Source organism: Musa acuminata, chromosome BXJ3-6 (assembly GCF_036884655.1).
Source record: "Musa acuminata AAA Group cultivar baxijiao chromosome BXJ3-6, Cavendish_Baxijiao_AAA, whole genome shotgun sequence".
Taxonomy (NCBI): domain Eukaryota; kingdom Viridiplantae; phylum Streptophyta; class Magnoliopsida; order Zingiberales; family Musaceae; genus Musa; species Musa acuminata.
Window position 1 is genome coordinate 8,179,908 of NC_088354.1, and position 23,659 is coordinate 8,203,566.

The window sequence follows — 23,659 nt, forward strand, 5'->3', positions numbered from 1 at the left end:
AGGAACAATATGCCAATATGCCATGCATTTGATGTAATCAGAAAGCATGCAGGATGACCACTGAATCAGATCAATCTTCAGCTGTCAGTAACTAAAACTTTCCAGGCAAAGTGAATTATGACATTAGAGTAAAATAGAGTTTGAATAGTTTGGTGATGCACCCCACAATTCACAATTTGATAACCATATTTGGAGATCCCCATTTCTGCTTCCACATCCTTTCACGTTGATCACTGTATTTGTCATATAAAAAAACATAGTTAAAGCCATCGTATATGGCGACACCAACTCAGTCATTCACATAAAATAGAAATTATTCCAATCAGTTGTTAAATTAGATGTCACAAACTATAGGCACAGTTCAAAGGTTAATTACAACACTCGAGAAACTCATTAGGAATAGCATCAAACAATAGTTTATTATCATTGCCATAGAGTGCTACTTAAAACAGAGTTCAGATAAACACTTCAACACTATAATCATCAAACCCTAGAAAGAAGTCCGAAACAACTGAGTCACAGAGGTCAAACTAGAGCAATGCTGCTTTCACCACCAGGAGGCTTGCGGACACCGCCAAGATATTCACGCGAGGGAGCCTTGCCATCAGCAAAGATGTCACTACCACTCATCTCCTTTAGCTTTGCCGTACTAAGTGTTTTTTCCGCCGCACCTGGTGTGGCATCATCTTTGAAGATGCCATTGCCTGTCAGTTCTGCCACTTTCTGGGTGTGAATTTTCTTAGCTGATTTCACCTCTGGTTCTTCACCAAACAAGAGATTGCTCGCACCCCCAGCCTATCAAATAGAACAACCAATAGACCAGATATATCACAATGTCAGCTGTTAAAAAACAAATTGCATGCAGGCCTTAACAAAGGGTAAAGAATACTAGGCATAGAGTAACTGCATAAATTGTGGATGAAGCATTATGAAGGGCTCTACAAAAACTAAATAATAATAGGCCTAAAGTAGCTGCAGAAGTTGTCAATAAAGAGTACTGATACTTCAATTGAATCTCATAATAATAAGCTGTCGGAAAAAAGAATCGACCATGCCTCAGGCTAGCAATAGAAGAGATTGATAGAATCAACACTGAACATGAACAATCATGCAATCTTAGCACAAGAAATACACCAGAAAACATGGGTATCATAATTAAATTGGAGAGAACAAAGTTAGATTTATCCCATATACAGACAGGACTAAATAGTAATATAAAGTAGAGGCATAGTACTCAAATCAGATTGTGAACATAAAGGGCAACTGAGTTAATAGCCACAATGGAAACAAAATGGATATATATATATATATATATATATATATATATATATATATATATGGGTGTTAGTTTTACAAACAAATGTTAATACAGAAGATGAATTTTAAATACCCACCTGAGGGACTTTAACTGGTGACTGTAAGTTTCTTGGAGTGGTTTCCCTCAGGTCACTGTCATTCATCTCCAAATTCCATCCTGATGACCTTGGCAAAACTTCTGGGGCAGCAAAGATGTCATGTCCACTTAGTTCCTTGCATTTTGCATCAGACAACTGCTTCATCAATCTATCATCCGATTCACTCAGCAGAGACCCAGTTAGTTCTCGCTGCTTTGCTACCTCAGCAAGTGAGGTTGGCTTTTTATGTGAAGAAACAGTCTCATCAGTGCTGAATGATATCTGGCTCATTGCATTTACTGTTTGCTGATTTGGAGAAAAAAAAACATCCTTAGCCCCACAGTAAACCACATTCCATAACTCAATAATCTTCCAATGAAAAATGAGGAGCTTAAAAGGGATAGGAACTATATCACAGTCTATTTTCAGATTAGAAACATCACTCGCTAGAAAATTCATTAGAATATAGATGGGTAGATTGTAGCAGATGCTGATAAGTGACACAACCAGAGAACTCCTAATGTTCCGGTAACATATTCTGACTTCATCATGGAAGTTCAGATGAAAATTATCATAATAAAAATTACCTGGGATGTCAAAAATCAGCGTTCAGAGATTGTTCACAGTGAATGCCCAGAAATACATCTTCAGTTGTGAATCTATTTTCAGTTTACTAGAACTTCCATGTTTAATTAAGATGTAGAGTTGGACATGAGATCATGAAATAAGATATGTACAAGTTTCTGGCCTCAAACTGACTAAAACCTTGCTAGTTAAAATGGATGAGATACCTGATACATCCGCAGACCTGTTCGCTGGTTAGGTGTTGAGAAAGAACTACCTGGTTCTGACAGTTCATCTTCGCTGTCAGTTGCGAAAATGCCACTACCAGTCATTTCTTTTAACTTTGGACCCGAACAAGGTTTCCTGAGAAGAAAACCGACATCATTAGGGGTTTTCATGGGTTACATTCATTACATAACAGATGTAAATGTGTGCACACATGTACAGTATATATACATACTGTAATGTGCATATATATGCTTGTGATTATGAACCTTTTCAACTATGTTTAGTTTCTTATGTTAGAATCATCATGTAGGAAACACATAAAACATTCATCATATAAGTGCCAAGGAATAAGAAAAATCATAAGTCACAAGTTTTTACTTCTTTGCAAAATCTCATAGCAAATGTAGCAATTATTAGTCTTTCATGACCTGTTTCTGTCAACAATGCAACTTCTTCATTCTTTAACAGTAAATCTTATGATAAATAAAGTAATTATGCTTAATTAACTCAAATCAAAACAATCCATGTACCATATTTTTCTTCCAGTCCTGCTACATAATGTATCCTAAACTACAAGCCCCTGCCTGTCATTCAACGTTATGCAGGACATCAAAAAGCACTGACGCTAAATTATGTCCTGTAGAACATGAAATAGGAGAACTATTTGAATGTTTTCGTGCAAGATTTTGTCGTGGTAAGCATTCTTGATAGAACAGAATCTTTCTTGATCCTTGATTCGTCAAACATCTTTAAGTGAGATTTTATGGTGGAGAGTTGAAGCACATTGTGATGGAATCTCGCCGTCTCTTGAATCACCTCAAATCATGTCTCGTTGCGCAAACAACTCAAAGAATTTGCGGCTCAGAATTTAGGATCTAATAAAAGGGGCATAGAAATGTTCAAGAAATCGACGGAAGGTTACAAATAAACAAGAAGAAAGAAACCACTGAAAGAGCAGCAAAGCCTTTGAAACCCATAAGACTCTCTCCGACAAGAAGGACTTCGAGATCCATAAGATAAGCCCACACCCAGCCAGATCTCACCTCTTTAGGATACTCTCGGCCTCCTCCTCGGTGATCTGCCCCCCGAAGACCACCTTGCTGACCCCATCCGTCGGCTGCCAACCCCTCGCCATAAGGGATTCAAAAAGTGAGAGAGAAGCAAAGGACCGTCGACCACCGCATTGCTCGAGGGAGGCGAGAAGTACCTGGTGCGGCCGGCGGGAGTCCGACGCGGCTGGATCCTGGGGCGGCGCCTCCGTCCAGGTCAGTAGATCCGCCGTCGAGGCGAGCGGCTTCCTAGTCGGAGCGCTCCTCTCCATCGCCTCTCTCTCTCTCTCTCTCTCTCTCTCTCCTTTCTACCTGTAGAAAGCGTAGTATTGAAGAAAAGTGCGCCTCTTTCTCCTGTGTTTTATAGCTCTCACATGTTGTCTTTTTCTCTCTCTAACTACTGAACACGACAAAGAAAGTAAGAAAGAGGACGGGGGGAGTAAAGTGAGCTTATTCACTCTCTAGATCGGGTACGCAGACCGCTGTTTCGATGACAGATCTTTTGTGTTAGCTCGGCGGTTAGGTTACCGCATCCGTGACGATACTCGAGCGTCGTCGCCTCCGCCTAATGCTCTTCTTGATTTTGGAATTTGAATTGTGGGCCCCATACTTAAACCCAAATTATAATATCTCCCACCGACGACCTGCTTTGCGCCACCCACGGTCGTACCCTCTCGGAGGCCTGCGACGCCAGTAAGCAGCCAAAGATTGCGGGTTAAAGAATGGAATCGAACAGAAAAATTATCGAACCGAACCGAACCGAACCGAACCGATTTAAGTCGTAGCAAAAGCCGAACCGATGTCAGTGATTCGGTTCAAATTTTTATTTTTATTTATATATAAAAATACATTTACCAAAACTTTTATTCAGATAGGGAGAAAGAAAGGATCGAAAATGACCAAAGCAATGTTTGTATGTTACAGGGATTCCATTCCTGCAACATAGTTAGGTTTTGTGTGCTTTTTAGTTGCCAAAGTTAATTTGCATTAGTAAGAACAATACAGGAGATTCAATCATAAATATCTGGCAACATGTTTAAATACCTTGAGATCGAGCACATAATATGTGGGTTCAAGTGGCTGTAATTCTAGATAATTCAAGCACCAGAAAGTATTTAAATGTCTCACCGCGACACAAGGAGAAATGTCATGTACCATATGACAGACAAATAGAAAGGATGATGGAACCAAATTGATTTAAGGTAATTAAGATTAGCTTAAAACAACAAACAACAATAAAATCGTATATCTCAACTATTTAAGATCGATTACATGGATCTCTTATCGCTAATGGATTAGAGTGATACCTTGATAAATTAGTCGCAGACAGTTTACATTCAAGGCTGAAGAACAAGTACCCTCTTGTTGGCATGCTCCTGTACAATTACCCAGTTCTCTAATAAGCTACATCTCATGACACTGTCGAATAATTCTACATGTTTTCTTCAGATAGGTATTGTATTCAAAACTCTGAATGGCCAAAAATTTCCAGGAAAACCGCCACAAATGTTTGCAACCAGATTGTGGTACTCAATATGCCAGTTGACCCTTCATGTCATGCAACAAGAAACAGGGCCGAAATGGTCAGCATAGTGCCTATGCAAAAGGTTGTGTGACCTGCAAGCTGCCTCCAAATGCAATGATTCACTCCATCTGATCTTCACCTGTAGTATTATCCTCAAATGTTTCATTGTCAGCATCACCGTTTGCAGTGGGCATATCTGTATCCTCGGACTGGTTCTCGGAAGTCGAATCCTGAGCCCCATTTGCACTGGGCACCGACTCTTGGTGTGCACCATATTGACTGATGAGCTGTGCCTGTTACCAAAGGAAGTTGTTACACATTCGGCTAATAATTTGAGAAGATAGAAAACAACCACTTGCATAAAACTGAGCGATGGCAGGATGTTGAGTCACAAGCATACCTGATAGAGCTGATGAATCCTAAAGTTAACCAAGCCATCCATCTCCTCAACACCACCAATAAACTGAATCCTCCCTGTTTCTCCCATGAGACGCTCTGTGAAAGGACTGGTCTCTTCGAGATTCAGGCCCAGCTTATCAGGCCTCTGAAGTAAAAGTTGAAAAGTTGGCTGCAACTCATAGCATTGTTCGAACAGAGCACGCCGGCAAAAAACATACAGCCCTAGACGTGCTCGTGACATTGCAACGACTAATCTCCTAACATCACGGAGGTGGCCGACAAATCGTGTGCGGACAAGAGACAATAAAATGAAATCATTTTGCTGACCTTGAAATTTATCAACTGTTGTAACCTGTTATGCAAGATAATGATTAACTGACTATTATAAGAAAAGAAAATTCTCACTAAATTGAGCAGAAAAAAGAATGCTTAAATAAGATGGCAAACTGATGAACTTGCCTTGCTAGGTGGGCCGATTCCAGATGTCATGCATCTCCTATTGACAACATCACGAATCAGAAGCTTTTGGCCATTGTATGTGGTCAATATAGAAATCTTGCTGGCTGGGTATCCAAGCAGACGCATGTAAATATAAACGCTAACAATATACTCGGCCTCCCCTTCGTTCTGATAGAACCATGGAGAAGGAGCAGTTTCACCTTTCCCAAGGTAATCAGGAACATCTATTAGTTGATATTCATAAGCAAATCCAGCATTAGCTTTTTGAAACATAACCTCCTCACGGACATAGGGAAGATCACCAAGATCTCTGTATCTCCAGTTGTAAAGTTTTGCTATACTCGGTCGAGCTCTACCTTGAGCGTTAAGCTCAATGTAAGGAACACATAAGCGAACAAATCTCATGAACAAACTTTGATCCATGTGGCTGTACTTTTGAAAGGCCATGTTTTTCACAACAGGAGGCAACTGGTGATGGTCACCAATCAATATGCAGCGCTTAAGCCGAGCATAACCATCTTCCTGCCTTTGAAGCAACATTGGTATAAAGGTCTCTATCTCTAATATCTGCGCACTTTCTTCCATCAGCAAGTTGTCATACTTAAAGCCCAATTGAAGGAAATCCTTCCTCTTTAATGCTGCATGAGTACAGGTCATAGCAACAACCTTGGCCTGCTTGGTCATCAGATAATTTGCTCGATCAGCTGTAGACTTGAGTAACTCAAAAGCCCTGCACTCTTCAAGCTCCTGGAACATAGTTGATAGATGGCAGAAGCAACCTTTTGCAGCTCGCATGTCTTTCTCAAAGGATTCACCTGTAAAAACTGGTTGTGGAGTATTTGAAAAGAATTCCATAAATGGAAACCGATCCTTAATAAATGATGGTTTATCTTTGTTCTGAGCACAAGCAGCTAAGAACTGCTCCCAACGTGAGTAAACATGCAGCAACCAAAAATATCCAGCAGTTTCGCAAGTGTACCCTACATCTTCAGGGAGCTGAAGAGATCTTGCAAGTCTCTCCACTTCACCAAGAAGCTCTAATCGTCGCACAAGCATAGCATTGACACGACCTTGGCGACTAAAATCAAGATCAGTTGCCAACTCTTGTTCACCTTGACCCAGACGAAGAAGGTATCTAGCAGGTACATCTCTCTGATGACAGTAACACTAAAGTTAGATCCAAATCTCTTTCATGATAATAGAACACGTCAAAGACAAATGAGGGGAAAAAAGTGATAATAGACACTATGTAAGCTAGATCCAAATCTCTTTGTGATAATAGACACTATATAAGCTCCTTGGAAAAAGACACAATGTGAAAGTCATAATTAGGTACTGGAGAACAATTGTGCCTCCCACATTAAACTCAAAATAGGACATTAAGCAATGACACTACAAAAGAACAAACAATGAAATGAACCACAAAAGCAAAAAGATTACCAAGAAAAATGAGTAGTTCTTAAGAAATCTCTATCCAGTAAATGAAGAAACAATTACACAGACTGCCATGGTTGAAGATGAAACAGAAGAGTCCACAAGGAAAATATGAGGAGAATGTGCCTCAAGTTACCATGGATAGTTGACTCAGCAACAAAACAAACTGATGCATGACAAATCATTAATATCTCATATACTTAAAAAACTATGAAAAGGCATGCTACTATGCTCACAAATCAATCTTTTAGGCACCTGAAATTTTATCAAACATTAGCAGTTAACAGAGATCACATACATGAACAATAAATGGGTGTCTTAGATCATGACAGGGCTGCCTCATGTATACCATATGGAACATACATTTTTATAGAAGTTGATAAATTTAATTTAATTTTTTTTTTGATAAAAATGACTCACTAAAGCCTGATATTTTCTCCATTATTTCAGATGTGTGAGATACTGATAAAAATTTCAAACTATAGAACATTCACAAGCATTTAAATAAAACTTTAACACCTCCATACAACTCAAGAACTCAAACGACAAGTTGACTGACTGTTTCAAAGATATTAACCATGTAACGCTGGCAAGCTGCCTTGCAGGCATCTTTTGGTGATAGCTGTAAGTAGGACAATGATTGGGTAGATGAAGCAATCACTGAAACTGGACTCAACTTTGGAAGAACTAAATCAACAAAAAGAGCCATATTGATCTATCAAGGGATGACCACAGATGCCTCAGGTGAATAAGGTCTCGAGTGGAGTGATGGCCAATTGGTTGCACAAAGGTTGGGTCAGTATTAGGAACTGTTTGTCAATTTTGAAGAAACTTGTTTTCCAGACAATCATAGTTCATTCAGCACATTGCTAGGAAAAAAGGGTTGTCCCTCATATGAACTCATGGAAGGACAGTGGGCTGAGAGGAGGCCAGCAATAGAAGTAGGATGTGACATGTGCTCCTCTCATAGAAGGAGCAGGTGCCATGTGCCATAGCACTATCAAGTATGGTGCAAACCTTTTTCCCTCCTTACGTTGTCCCATATCTCAATTTTTGCCCCTGACCTCTTCCCTTGACGCAAGATATAAAGGCATCAAGATATTCCAACCTTCTATTAGTCAAGACAATTAACATACCAACCACCTTCTGGCAGAAATTTTCAGTAATTTTACATTTCAAAAAAAAGGTAGTGCAAACATGATGATATCCACAGGAGCCAAATGTTTTCACTAAATATGAATCATATACCTGCATTATCTTCTCAAAAAGATCATTTAAAGCCTGATTAGAGTGAGTGATAATTAATGTTCTCTGTGAAGGACAGTTGTGATAAAGAACATTCAGAATTTGCACTGCAGTATCTGTTTTTCCAGTACCAGGTGGACCAACAACCATTGTCAACCCAGGCTGGATGCCTGAAATTATTGCTCCAATCTGCAAAAGAAAATTACATGTTTAAAATGGGGACTTTAGAGCAATATATCTAAGTAATGACAAAGTGTGCAGTATAAATACTGTTATAAGAAAGGAGTATGATTGATTTTTTTAAAGGGAATAAAGAGAGACTTGTTTCTCTATAGCTTAAAAGCACAAACAATAGGATGCTAATCATATACAGAACTGATCAAGAATGAAAGGAATCTATAGGATTCAAAGAAAGAGAGAGACAGAGAGAGAAATATGCATAGATATTCTTTTTTGAAAGTAAAAACCTGGGTTGGTGTAAATCTGACTGAGTTTTGCTTTGGCTGGTCTTGAGGATAAGGACCAGGATCAAGAGGAACATATGCCTCAACAAAAATCTTTTCCTTCTCAGAACCATACTGAGCCATCTCATCACCATTTGAAGTGGTAATGTTACTGATCTTCTCATTGCCCGGAAGAGCATGAGTACTACTTTTCATTGTTTTTGGAAGTCTAATCCGGAAGGGAGGACTCGAATGTAAATCATCTGAACCATCTGGCTTAATGAAGCAAACCTACAAGTCATGAAACAGATACACATAATACAACAACACAACAGAATGTCATGGAGGAAGACAGTGCATGAGCCTCCTACTAATGTGAGGCTTCTGAAGGGTAAAATATACCAATTGTTTTAATGCTAATTATTACCTGAAAATCTGGAAAGCTGTCTCTCAAATGGTTGGCATCAAGAAAAGTGTCTTTAAAATCTACCGCTTCCAAAAGATCAGGCATGTTAATCCACTGTGCAGCAGAAGGATTGCCATAACCCAAAAAAATATTATGCAACCAATCAGGTACAATGCATGACTCATTCATAAGGTCTCTTATGGAGTCTAAAATTGCCTTGAAGTTATTCTCTTTAGGCTTCCTCCTCATTAAAATGTTAAAGGTGCCATATACATCTTCTGTGCCTTTTTCAGCAATGTCAGCAACATCCATGTGGTACTGTGCTGTGTCTAGGGCAACTGTTACTGTGCGAAGCTCACCCTTAGGTGGCTTCCATTCATCTCTTTTTATTCTACCAGTGAAATCATTCATGAGCACACCATCCTCATCACGGATTTCAATTACTTCACATCCACGTACATATTGAAGACCAAGCCTCTGTGGAACAGAGGACTTGGCAGCTTCCTCTTGACTAAGAGGTTCAAAAGATGGACGAATTGATAATAAAAACAAGACATCATGTTCTTTAAGAGCATCCCATTCTGATCTGATATGTGATCTGTAACTCGAAATGCTATAAGTAACTTCAGCTACAACAGATGATGGTTTGACTTCCCCGATATTTGGTTGTTTAACTTCTGTGATTCTGAACTGCTTGATTGGAACAGCCATTCTCGACCACCCACCAAATGCTGTTTCCCCCTCCCTATTGATATAAGCTAGAAGATGAGGAACAGCTTCTTGGATATCTTCACGTATTTCATATGTAGATTCTAGACGGAAAAGATTAAAGTTTCTCAATAGATAATCATGTAGTGTCAGAAATTGCAGGTTTAGCTTAGGAAGAGCTAGGCATCCTTCTCCAGAATAATTAATACTTGGAACGAGGCTCTCATCCCACATTATCTGCTCGTTTGGATAGAGAGGAAGTGCATTTATGGCATCCTTCTGGGACTGACGTTTCTCAAAGAAAGAAACAAGTACTTCAACAAGGAAATCAGACCGATTAGCCCATGTATCATCTCTTGAAACCAACTTGAGCTGTAAAAGGCAACCATATTAGTGAAATATCTACTGTAGGGTTATAGAAAGGATATGTCGCTCACAACATCATAAATCAACAGAAGTGCCCAACCATTGATGAGCTTTTGTAACATACAGCTGGAGCATGTCTCAAAGATATCAATATATAACAATAACAAGTTGAAAGTTGCAATATGGAAGTCTCTACCAGGTTGCAAGGATTAGTCAGAAATCAAAAAGTAATAAAGACAAAATCACAGAACTTACTAAAGGAAGCCTAATATGAGCTTCATAGAGAAAATGACCAAAATTTCAATCAAGCAACAAACATATATTCATATGGTATTAAAAATACAAGATTAGACATGAAATTTGTTAACCTGTACCATAATCTAACTAGTCATAAGATTCTCTGAAACCTATAAGCAGATAGACCAATTAAATTAAAGAATGAACACAAAATACATACTGGAAGAAAACAAATTGGAATAGAAGAAGTGCATATAACTCATAGTAAAAAAGTGATTCAGCTTCTTTATTATCTTTCTTTTGGTAAGTTCATCTTCTTTATTATCTGCAAACAATTACCTTTCCTAAGATCACTTTGCAAATGAAAATTGCACTAGGCATTTTTTTTATCATCGTTCACAAAAGAGTGCACATATACACACACATGTAGATGTATCTCCTTCTCAATATCTCTTTTTTTAATCATATAATCAGTTTTGCAGAGAATGTATTTTCTCACAAATATATCTAACAAAATTAAAGTCAATACATATTTGAAGCACGAGGTTATCATTTCTGGGGGCAGTTCGACAAACCAACAAAATTTTTCTGGCATATACTTGATCCCATTTAATATTATACAACTTTGAGAAGCCAACACAAGACACTTCAGTAATTTCCATGTCCAAAGTAAGTTGAATTAATTTTAAAATCCTTGCTTAACTGAAGGCACATATGTCTAATTCCTTTATTGTCTAGGGCAAATTATCAAGTAACAGGTAATGGTGTTGACCAAGAACTAAGAATAAATGTTGGCTAATTCTAGTGGTGAAAGATACAAAAAGAATATACATCAGAATACAATGAACAGTATATTGATGCTCGATCAGCATCAGCACAAGTGGCCGTAGAAGAAAGCAGAGAGAGAGAGAGAGAGAGAGAGAGAAATAAAAGCAAATTGATATATCATGCTAGTTATCACTGACCTTATCACAAACCAAGTCTTGTAGTTCTTCATCAGACAAGACAGATAACTTCTTTCTAAGATCAGCACGCTTCTGAATTGCACCAATATTGCAGAGTGCAAAATCTTGCAACTAGGGAATAAGAAAAAACAATTATGAAAAGCAAAACAATAGGAATTATATAGTTTCACAAGAACAAGTTAATTAATACCACTAGAAAAATACCTTAGGGATCTGTTTGAATGCTAATAGTTGGAACGCTTGCAGGCGTGAGTAGTGAGCAAGTAGTACATCATCATCACTGAGTTGCATCCCAATGTGGTCATCAATCTCAAAGCATTCATAAAATTGTAGCAAGTCTACCAGCTGTGCGAAAAGTCGCCCCTTTTCATGAGTGTATAGTGCACTTAAGTGGCATTTGGGAACAACAGCAGCATCGGAAACAACAGGCTTCAAGAACCTATGAAATACAATTAGAAGCATGATATATTTACAAACAAAAGGATCATGCAACCAGGGCAAGATATCCAGAGACAATAAATTTGCACAATTATATAGCAGACCAGACATCTGCAAAATGACGATATCATACCAACATTTCCTTCAAAGAGTAAAGTAGGACCATTCGACCAATGTTGCCAAGGAAGGGAAAAAATTGTTCTTTTTCAACTCAAAACCATCTCTTAGCATCAAGAATGCTATTTCAACTTGTCATTTGCATGATATGGTAATTCATGCATACACCACCTTGGTCTTAAAGTTTGCAGGACCTATATCACTTGCCAAAGACTCATGAAGGGTTCCAGGGCACAGCCTATGACATCTATGACAAATGAAAACTAACATATTCTGATGTCCTAAGACTCATAACACAATTAATACTCCATCGACCATCAATATAGACCAAAAATTTTGCTAACCTAATAATTTGCTTAGATAAAGTGCAAATTGAAAGATCAGTTGAAAACAAGGTAAATAAGACAATCATACCTTCTTGTAGGCAGTTGGCTCAACAGATCAATCAAGAATTCCATAAATCTCTCACAGTATAAAACAGAGGATTCATCAACCAGCTTATCATAAGAATCGCTGACTTCATGACCACTCAGATTTTGATGTATAACCTTTGAATCGAGAATCTGGCAGGCATATTCCAGTGACAATTGTATAAAAGGGTGCATATATAGGATGAAGTTATAGGTCATTGCTTGAGAAAGTTACCTCCAAAAATTCTTCTATCAAGTTTCTAAGAAACCGTACTTCAAGTACTTTTGATGGGTCAAATGGCTGGCCTCCTTTCTTGGCTTCCTTGGCTTCTTTCTTGGTCATTTTTTTCCACTTCTTGATTAAATGGGGGTTAAGGCATAACTCGATCTATATAAGGTCAAATAAGAGGTCAGTTTGCAAGAACAAGTGCAAAAACAATGACACATAATAAACAGAGATTATCTTGACTGCACCTGAAATCTACCAAGAGATAAGCTGTGCCACAACTGCAAGCTGACTAACTTAAGAATAGTTTCACTAACAATCTCATCCTCCAGACTCTGCCAACAACCAAACATTGCATAAGCATAAAGCTATTTTGTGAAGTACACAAATCAACAAAGCTAGATGAAAATTCAATAACTTAATAGATGATGAATCCTTAAGCTGCAGACTGCAGTAGAGAAATTTATGTAATTAGATATGCATGGGAAGTAAAATAAAGAAATAGGAGAATGTTGAAAACTTGAAAGGCTGAAAACTTTCGAAGAAAATATGTAAAGAAGTGAAAAGATGCACAGTTGCCTCAGTAATACTATAATATGGATCTGGGAGCATGACTTAAGGTGCCAATGCATAGAGCAATACAGTCGTGACATGTGATAAGAATGCATTTCACGTGAGTACCACATCTTGTGCCAATATATACAAAGGTCAATTTTTACAGTCCTATTTTAAAAAATAAAAAAAAAGACACACTCATGACATGATATATATGCATGATCAATACAACAATCCTATTATATATGTATGTTTTCTTCCATGATTATCATCCTTACTAGTTACTACATGCTTCTTATATGCTTTTTATACTGAAACTGAAGTAAACAAAAGACCATTATTTGGTTTCTCTTTTTTGTGTTTGGGTGTTTGCCTGTGTTTTCTTTTCATGAAGGTGTAGGCTATAACTGCAATAACTGAAAGAGATTACTTCTTACTATAATTACTATGTTTTTCTGATGAGCACAAGAGTATGCTATAACTGCAAGAGCTTGGACATCTGCCTATATGACACACACTAAATTCTGTCGGCCTTCATTAACCTAATCTCTTTCATTTGTGTTTTAAACTATGTTACACAACACATCAAGTATCAAAATATGCACCATTCCAATTAGACACCGACACATTAGATAATGATCCATGCTAGAGATCATCGTTCCATGCCATAACAACCAAGTGTATGACAGAAGCCGTAGGCATCAAACTTGAGAGGCCTTGATGCTAGCATATATCAGTTGTCAAACTACATATTTCTTACAACATATAGCTTACAAGTCTATGACTGACACAAGTTCTTTTGCAGGACTTAAATCCATGTTCTCATTGTTATCTTTAGGTATACAAAATTGGAACGTGGAGTGCCAGAATTTAGCCTATTAGTAATAGCCTTATTTGTCTACAAGCCAAAAAACAACCAAAATTGGAATGACAAGGACTAAATTTTAGCCTAATAGTGATAGCCTTATTTCTCTACAAGCTAAAAACCAGCCAGTAGGTTTCTATACAACATTAGGTAATAATTAAAAAAAAATCACATTATCTCTTTAACTCACTCAACTGTCTAGCAAGTTGAAATTCATAAGCAAATTCCAGTAAACGAAGTTATAGTTGCAACAGAATTAATTAGTGATGTAGCTAAATACAGAACTAAAAAAAGAATTATTATAATCTCCTTTTGTGGCTGAAGCCTATTCACAAATAAGATCAGGTAAATTGATTGATGCTGAAGATGTGAAAACAAATATTACAAAAATCTAGGATAGCTGAAAATGATGTTATTGCTTCATACAGTACCAGATGTGCACCCTGATAGGTGCGAATGATGCGAAGGTCCCACCCCAGTGTATAGGAGTCTCAATCTACCAAATAGCTATTCCAATATCTAAATTTGATTATATAAAAAAAGACATACCCAGTACATGAGGTTCCCGCCAATGTGTGGTCTAGGCCAATAAAGATATATGGAATATCCAAATTTGATGTATGAAAAAATATATATGAAATAATTTTTAATATCATATCCGAGCCATATAATGTTCCATTTCTTTGAGTTTCATACCCCATTTCTTAGAGTCTCATATCCATATCTTTGAATTTTACACATTCACATATCCGGATCATCTCATATCAGATGACTTGCTACACCAAAACCAAAAAGTACATTCTCTAAGGCTAAAGTCTGTATGATTTTTGCTAAAGTGGTTATACAAAAAACGTAGAAATCATCAACTCTTAAAAGGGCAATGAGATTCAACATAAAAATGTCTTTTCTGAACTGGCCAAACTGTCAATTAAAATTAACCAAGCAAAACCATACATGCATCCACAAGTTAACAGTTGTTCAGCACAATACCGAGAATAAGAGAGAAATTAAAAAAAATAAAAAATATATCATAAAGACAGTACATAAGAGGGGAAAAACTCTAGGCTTACTGAAAGAACCTAAAGTCAGTTGTCATCCTACTTCCTGCTAGGTTTTAGTTTAAAAGATTGCAACATCATACCTGAAAAGCATTAATCATGAAAAGCAAGTAATTTGTCTTCTCTGCGATACTTAAGGCTCTTCCCTACATGCGAGCAAATCAAAATACAGTTAGCAAATAAGAAAAGTTGTACGCCAAAAAGACTCCAGAATTAATAAAACAATAATAAGTAAAAGAATCAAAATTCTTGACTACAGACTACACACACAATCAGATGTCAAAATGTGTCTATTCCACCATGGAGAATCTTATCTCCAATCCAGTCCTTAAACTTCAAATAGAATACGAATATGTAAAGACCATTAAGAAAACAAGAAAAATAAGGCAAGAAAGTTCACAAATTCAAGAATAACGCAGACACATATCAAACCTGTTCCTTTAATAGAAGAACCCTCCGCAAGAACCCTCTGAATGCATCCTTCCGGTCGTGAAAACAAATCCATGCAGCCACATTTTCCCGGAACTAGAGAGACCAAAACATAAACCGATAATGTGATGAGAAAACATCTGTACTCCTGACTGTTCCTTCCATCAAAAAGTTCCAACCAATCAACGTACCTTCTCATTGACCATTAAGATCATCGACATGACGTGCTCAAACGTCGCAGAATCCGGATCGAAGTTAGGCCACAGATAGTTCTCCAAGTACTGGCTCACCTCCAGGATCATGACCCTATGTAGGGGGGCCGTCTTCCGACCGCCGCCCGACGCAAGAAGCTCTGTCTCATAAATCTCCTTCACCAGCTCGGGATCGAACTCCCGCGAATGAGCCCCGCCACCGGCGGTCTTCAGCCAGTTGTCCGCGGCGGTCTTGGTTAGCCGGTCACGCTGGATTTCGAGCAGGGTGATGGAGCTGGAAAGCCCAGCGGCCGGCCGCTGCTCCGGGGGCTTTTCGGGCAGAGGCTCCGCCGCCGCCTCCTGGCCCGTCTCGACGAAATACTCCGCCACCCGGTGCCGCCGGAAGTCGAAGGTACCGGTGCCGAGGACCTTCGGCATGGTGACCGGATCGAGGACTGAGATCGATCAAGAGGCAGAGATGGACCAAATCACGAAAGCAAATAGAGAATTAGGGTTTCATGCCAGTGACGAGGGGAAAAGGGCGAAGTATAAACCCTAGCGGGGCGATTCCGCATCACCGGCCAAAACGATACCGCAAGAGACATCATAATGTTATCGGGTCGGATTGTCATGACATCACGGGGTGTCTGAACCCGATCCGGGAAGAACGCGTGGCGTCCGAGTTTCCGGATTAGGTTTGATTAGGGGCGTCGATTGGTCCGAAACCTTTAAACTCGGATCTGAACTCCCAACTCCGAAAAAAATATTATATTTATTGTATTTTGTAGCTTTAATATTCCTAATTCCTTTTGCGTGTTAATGTAAATAAATATTATTCTAGGATTTAAATCTACAATTTTCAAGTAAGCAATGCACATGTCGGTAATTAATTGGCATGATTAGTATATGGTAATGAGACGATAATTACAAAAACAACATTAAAAACAAAAATTAACTATCCACATTAACAATTTTCATAAAATATTTAAAAGTAGTGTTTAAAATTGGGGTATTCACACAGTGATTAATTTCGAGGAAATCCTTTGAGAGGTTATTTATGCTAAAAAATCAAATGGACTCAATCAATATATTTTGATAAGATAATAAAGATAAATAATTTTTTATTATAATCATAAATATTAAACTTTATAATTAATAATAATTAAAATAATATAAATTTTACCTATGTTTTGTTTAAGAATGTTTGTGATACAAGTAGGATGAGAAGTGCTTTCTCATCTACATCCATGTCTTATCTCATATTTCTATCTCTACTTCGTTCCTTATTTAAATAAGATAAGAGCGAGAACAAAAAAAATTTATAAAATAGTTCTTTATATTATCATAACTAATCTATTTAATTTTTTTAATAAAATATTAATAATATCAAAAAAAATATTAAAAATATATAAATTTAAAATTAAAAATATTTATTCAGTGATTAATGTTTGAATATTGGAGTTATAGATATTTAGTTTACTTTTTAAATATATATGTTATTTTCCTTTTTTATAAAAAATAATATATATATATATATATATATATATATATATATATATATATATATATATATATATATATATATATAATAAACATGAAAGAGGTGGAGATGGGTGAGGAGTGCTTTGCTAAAATTTATAAATTTAATTTAGTGATTAATGTTTGAATATTAGAGTTATAGATATTTAGTTTAATTTTCAAATATATATATTTTTTATATTCTTTAATAAATAAATATTATATATAATAAATAAATATAAACTATATGGGGATTGGGTGAGGAGTTCCTTACTCATCTCAGTCCAAATCGGATTGATAATAGGAAATACCTCCATTCATATTCATATCCCCGTATGTACTTTTACTTATGGTCATAGTTATCTGATTAAATATTATCGAGATAAAGTAATTATTTATTAAAAAAATATTTTTGTAATTGTTAGTATGTAACTTCATCCTATGGTAAACATTGGAATTAACTGCGGCTAGGAATTAATCTGTAAGAAAGAATACAAATTGGTGCTAGAGCTTAATCATTACTTGCATTGAATCATACGTCACAATGTGCCTTCCATGTTCTATCCACATATAAACTAACCACCATTGCTAAGTGCCTTCCTTGTTGTCATAGATATCTCTCATGACCTTGCTTTTCTGGTAATGCTTTTTCTTCATACTCAGGCACTGAGATCACAAGCCAAAGTCAACTCTATGAAGCATGAACAACAGGATGGCTTCTTACATGAATGGGTATAGATTGCCTCTGGTTGGTTGACTTTGCATTTGCATGGTTTTAATCTTAAATGTTCCACCTACTTTGTGTCAGAGATGATTTCTGATAGTATTCTGCCAACTCCATCAATCAACTTCCCTCCACCGGTCTCCAGAGGAACTCATTTATGTTCCAAGAGATCATGATTGGCCTTTTTAACTTCTCAAAGAAGAAGATGCTCTCTGAAGCCATGAGCCATCTAGAATTTGCTCGAGGAAGAAAGATGAAGCTGATCACAATTCCCATGCAATCATGAATGCGGTGTGGGGATAGCATGGGCTGAGTGAGTCTTCTTTCAGATAACAATGGAGTCATTTTCACAGGGATGATTCGAGATCATTGTCCATTTTCTGCCTTGCTTGCAAAAGAGAAGCTATAGGATAAGGATTAGGAATTCAGGTAAGTTTCAGAACTTTCTGATCACAGAAACTGCTGCAGTAGTAGGAGTCAGATGGAGCAGGGGAGAAGAGAGTTGAAACCTCCATGTTTCAGTGAAGATCCTCTTCAGAGGCTGCACAGCCTCTTTGACTAAAACCTTCCACCTGCATTCCATTATTACCTTAATCATGTCCACATCTCAATCAATGATTCAGTCAACCATTTGGTGTGCAATGACAACTAATTACAGTAATAAACTTGGAAAAACAAGTTAGTTAGTTGCCATTTTTTTTTAGATGTCTATCTTTTTGCTCCTCATTTACATCAATAAAGACTTTAGAACTCATGATTGGAGTATTCTGCTTTCTCTAATTTTCTTTTCCATGGTTGAATTCTGCACAGGACAACATCTCCAATAAATCCAATGAGGTTGTGAAGAAAGTGCAATTCTTCATCTTATAATGGAACACAAATAGCAGATCTAAAACAAAAGAATAACAAGAAGAAGAAGAAGAAGAAGAAAAGAGAAACATAACAAGTTCCTTAACTTGGAAGTGAATACATTAAATTATTGCACAGCTGCAGTGCATCTCAAGGATGACAGTTAAAATGATAATTTCAATGCATGGAATATCTAATATGACTTCAAGAATGGAGTCCTTCTGTTGTTCCTCAAGAAACTTGTTAGCCAAATGATGACTCACTCTAATCAAATCCTCCAATTCGAAGAGAGGAAATTGTGCTATATCATCACCAATCCATTCACAAGTTCATAACACAGTGTGTGGATTTCATTCTGAACTAAACCTTTCAAAAGCATGAAGATATTTGGATCTGACAATTTCACACACCAAATGACTGCTCTGTTTCAGTAATCACAAAGCTCTGGTGATTAGGAATCTAGACATGAGAATTACCTGGTTGTGCTAGAAAAAATCAGCAAACCAGGAGATTGATGTACGTACAACACAAACTGCTTCGATTGCTGATGGTTATAGGAGCAAGAAGGCACTGCCATGGCCATGCAAATGTCTAAAACCCCATTTGCAGCAGACATGATAAGCACCGAACCAGAATCTAAACTAAGGCTACGATGACAATGGATCCTGCAAACTACTAATCCGAGGAGAGAACGGAATCCCAGTCGATCTCCCACGACGGATACTTTCGCAGCACAAAGCTGTCGGATTCGTCCCATGGCGCCTCGGTGAAGTCCAAGTACTGCATCGCGGAGACAGCCGACGAGCCCGAGGAGGAGGACTCGTCCTCCTCCAACGAGGAGGAGATGTCGGACTTGGTATCCTCCAAACCGGAGGTACCGAATTCACCGTTCGTGCCTGCTTCCTCCGTTGCCGCCGAAATGAGCGGAGCACTCCCCTGTTTCTCCGGATTCGATAAGGTGTCGCAGATGGCCTGCAGCTTGGCGTCTACCGAGGAGTGGAGTGGCGATCCCATATGCGCCCCGTTGCGCCGCAGCTCTGGGAAGTTGAGCCTTGCGGCGTCGCCGCGGAGCATGAAGGCGGCCCTGTCGTAGGCCAGGGCGGCCTTCTCGGCGGTGTCGAAGGTCCCAAGCCAGAGGCGGGTGCGGTTGCGGGGAAGGCGGATTTCCGCGACCCATTTGCCCCAGTGCCGCTGCCGGACGCCGCGGAAGAGCTTGTTAGGCTTCGGAGGCGATGGCGGCGACCCGGAGCGCTTCATGGGCTGAGGCTGCGGAGCTAGGAGGTTCCCGTTCCTCGAGCTCCGGCGGTGGGAGGATGCCGCCATAAGCTGCTGTTGGTATTGCAACTGAGCTCGGATTTCAGCAGGAGAGAGGCGATCGACGCCACGGCCGTTCTGATCCATCAACCGTAGCGGAAGCATTTCGGGGCTCGACGACAAAGGCAAGGAGGGAACAAAGATGGGATTTTGGTGCAGGAAAGAGGAAAAGGGGGAAGAAAAGGAAGGAAAGCAGAGAGGCTCAGGGGAGGCCGAGCTTGATGAAGAGGAGAAAGTGGAGGCGGGAGCACCATTAATAAAAGGTTCAAGTGCTTCCCTCAGAGGATCGGATGACGAGAAAGCTGGTGTGCCGCAGTACACATCCATAGCTGTCGCCATGCCTTTGCGCAAAGCAAAGCCGAAGCTTTTAGCCAAAAGAACGGCCTACTGAGGTGGAAAAGAAGCTGGAAAGATATAGTACAAAGGACAGATCGGAAAAAACCCCACTGGCTGTGAACGGAGCAACAGGAAAAGGCGAAGGATCTCCGAAGGAAAGAGATCAAGAAAGATGTCTAGCTAAAAAAGTGGCCTCTTTTGATCAAACCAGCAAAGGAAGGGTCAAAAAGGAAGCAAAAGATGGATCTGATGTCACAGAAATCAGACGACAGCGGAAGATTACGGGATGGAGTTTCCCGGTGGAAGAATATCTCTGAGACGGATCTCTCAGTTCGCCGGAGAGTGGGGGAAGGCTTATCTGGGAGGCGAAGGCGGATTGGCTTTCTGTGCCAAGAGAAGGGCGTGTTCTCGAGAGCTTATATAAGCCGCACTTCTCCCGATCCCGCGAATCACAATACACCACGTATCCCCGAAAGCCTACGCCACCGGCACCTGTCGAGGTGTCTACCGGCTCGTGTCAGTGGCCGAGACACGCGTTGGGTGCCCATTCGCTCCCTTCTCCATGGGTTTATCCAGCGACCGGGTGGTAGAATGTCTCTAGATACACATGAAGATTAAGTTGAGCAAACTACGTGGCAATCTGTGGTTGGCAGACGCGATGTGTTTGTCTTGGCTCGATTCGGTGGGTTTCAATAGCTTATGCATGCACGATGATGAAGGTTTGATTTTTCAGTTGTGGTGAAACATAGTAAGTGCACTCGATCAAGGAAAGAATGCTACCCAAACTCATTGGGAAGACCTAATTTTACTTGATTAGATTCAGATATAGCAGACATCTTGATGGTCAAAGGACATCGCCATCATGCAATCAGTCAATGGCACGTTCAATGAATCTAAGGTGGTGAACTCGGTAAGTAAACAAACACAAGTAAAGATGTGATCGCCCACTCATCATGTTCCTCCATGTGGAATGGCACATGCACCTGATTGACAAGTTCAAACCCATCAAAGAATCCGGCCTTGGATTGTCCCATTGTATTAGCCAATTCCTATGGACTGGTTTGATGGAGTGATTGATTCCTCCCATGTTTCATGTCCTGACAATAAAGAAACAAGTGACTGTCGAGGACAAAACACAGGCAAAGAGTGGGAATCTTTCATGTCATGAAACAATCGATTTCACATAATAAAATGTTGGATTGCGTCTACTCAACACTTTGATGAGTGGGATTCCAAATGTGTGGTGGATTTAACTAAGATCTTTATGCAATTCAAAGGCTCTTTAGCTTCAGCTATACCACTCTTTCATATTCAGAATGCCAACATAACTTGAAATGTACAATCCAAAAGAGATGATAATATGGCGCAGCAACAGTGAATACCATATGAATCCATCGACGAGGTTAATGATTTCGAAGCTTTCTTCAATGCACCACGACAGAAAACATGGAATCCAATCCGAAGAAGATTGGAGGTTTCTTTGTCTAAAGTAATAGAACAGTTCATGTTGATGTCTATGTAAAGACGTATGGCAGCATGCAACGATAATCTATATATAGAATAATGCGCGTAGATCAAAATGTTTCCGAAATAGTGCAGCATGCGACGATGATCATAGGTCAAAATGGCAGGGACGGGTGGAGCTGCTTGCACAGGGTGAGATAGGTGAGGTAGAGCAGTCGGTCCTTGGCCCCCGTGCGATGGTTCTCGGTGTGCTTGCAGAAGTACTTGAGCCGCCGGAGATTGCAGCAGCCCAGCGTCTGACCCAGCAGCATGAACAACCAGTTGTTGTCGCGCTTCTTCGCGGCCACGATCGGCTGCATGGAGTTCGGCAGCCCGCAGGCCTCGCAGTGCGGGAACGTCGGATGCATCCACGCCGGCGGCGCTCGGTCGTGCATGAGGTGCTTCCGCGCCATGATGAAGCCTGCAACCTCCTCGAACTTGGCCTCCAAGTCGTACCTGATCACCCGGCTCACCTTGCAGTGCTTGCACTGCGTCTCGCCGTGGATCTCCGCGATGCCGATGGCGCGCAGGTGGCTGAGCGTGTGAACGGTAGCGCGGCGAGGGGTGGCCCAAGGGAAGGGAGGAGGTATGATGCTGGTCTTGCCGCGTCCCTTCGGTGCCGGCGCTGGTCGTGTACGTCCAAACGACTGAACAGGAGCAGGCGAGGCGGGAGCGATGGAGAAGGGACAGGGCAAGGAGGAAGACTCGCCAAGTGCAAGGGTAAGTTTACAGATGGGATCCTCTACATCCGCATGGCTCTCTGGCTTCTCCACCCCTCCGGCTTCCATGGCTGGTACAGATCAGAAAGAGACGGTCCAGAGAGGGAGAGGGAGAGGGAGAGGGAGAGTTAGGGTTAGGGTTGATGAATACAGAGGGACAAGGAATCCAGTTAGGTGATAATGCCACTAAATATTAAGCACAGAATTGGAGGATTTGTGTTACTAATAAAGATCAATTAGTGGTATAGACACCAATTGCTTTGGATTCTGAGAACAACAACAATAATAATAATAATAATAATAATATTATTATTATTATTATTAACAATAATATAATTGAAATCTTGATTTGCATGCCATCAACAGTTCTAATGTGTGATGGGATTGAGAATCATTATGTTAAAGTGGCTTTGGATTAAGTTGGATTGAGAAAATTAGAGAAAAGAGATGATTGGGAAAGAGAAGAACAAAATGAGAGCAAAAGATGTGTTCTTACCCATGGCAGAGAGAAGGATTGGGTTTAAGAGAGAGAGAGAGAGAGAGAATGTTTTTGAGCCAAAAAGAACTGTGCACTCTTTATTCAATCCTATTTATTTACTCATGATTTGCCAAAGATTTATTAATTAAACCTAAGAATAAACATGCATTGCTAGTTTTGTGCATGTAGATTAAGATCTAGAAAATTATATGTCCTTAAATCCCTATAACAAAAACAATGTCTGCAATAAATGGAAAATTTTCATTCTTTTATTGACCAGCTTTTGATCTGCCCAAGTTGTTGGTTGTCGAAAGATAATGTTGCAATATATATATATATATATATATATAGTGTGGTAAAATGACTGTTCATATTCTTTGATAGTTAATGTTTGATTTGCCCAAATTGTAGTAAGAAATTAATGTTTCAAATGCTACATCAAACTCATTGGAGTTTACTTGATATGGTGAACACAAGGTGATGTCTCTCCCTTCTTAAGAGGAACAA

The 23,659-nt window shown here is 39.3% G+C and overlaps 4 protein-coding genes across 5 annotated transcripts; all 4 read right to left on the minus strand.

Annotated features, from left to right (window-relative positions):
• Positions 1-400: 400 nt before the first annotated feature.
• Positions 401-3,566, minus strand: LOC103987461 (uncharacterized). Of its 2 annotated transcripts, XM_065154443.1 has the most exons (5): positions 3,394-3,562; positions 3,230-3,303; positions 2,186-2,321; positions 1,395-1,700; positions 401-795 (listed from the first exon to the last, which is right to left on the minus strand). In XM_065154443.1, the coding sequence occupies exons 1-5, from the start codon at positions 3,505-3,507 to the stop codon at positions 526-528; spliced, it is 900 nt and encodes a 299-aa protein (XP_065010515.1). In that variant the 5' UTR covers positions 3,508-3,562; the 3' UTR covers positions 401-525. The 2 variants fall into 2 exon arrangements, with proteins under 2 accessions (XP_065010515.1, XP_065010514.1); XM_065154442.1 differs by having other exon boundaries at positions 3,230-3,566.
• An 886-nt stretch (positions 3,567-4,452) lies between these two features.
• LOC135640939 (uncharacterized) lies at positions 4,453-16,285 on the minus strand. The gene is made up of 14 exons (XM_065155816.1): positions 15,712-16,285; positions 15,524-15,616; positions 15,175-15,237; positions 12,862-12,948; positions 12,623-12,775; positions 12,392-12,540; positions 11,627-11,861; positions 11,423-11,533; positions 9,168-10,226; positions 8,765-9,031; positions 8,301-8,486; positions 5,619-6,770; positions 5,161-5,511; positions 4,453-5,053 (listed from the first exon to the last, which is right to left on the minus strand). The coding sequence occupies exons 1-14, from the start codon at positions 16,147-16,149 to the stop codon at positions 4,880-4,882; spliced, it is 4,518 nt and encodes a 1,505-aa protein (XP_065011888.1). The 5' UTR covers positions 16,150-16,285; the 3' UTR covers positions 4,453-4,879.
• Positions 16,286-19,146: 2,861 nt separating this feature from the next.
• On the minus strand, positions 19,147-20,834 carry LOC135640942 (ethylene-responsive transcription factor RAP2-4-like). Its single transcript, XM_065155820.1, has one exon. It carries the CDS (start codon positions 20,453-20,455, stop codon positions 19,478-19,480), a length of 978 nt encoding a protein of 325 aa, XP_065011892.1. The 5' UTR covers positions 20,456-20,834; the 3' UTR covers positions 19,147-19,477.
• Positions 20,835-22,071: 1,237 nt separating this feature from the next.
• On the minus strand, positions 22,072-22,743 carry LOC135640794 (uncharacterized). The gene has a single exon (XM_065155546.1). It carries the CDS (start codon positions 22,741-22,743, stop codon positions 22,072-22,074), a length of 672 nt encoding a protein of 223 aa, XP_065011618.1.
• Between the last annotated feature and the right edge of the window lie 916 nt (positions 22,744-23,659).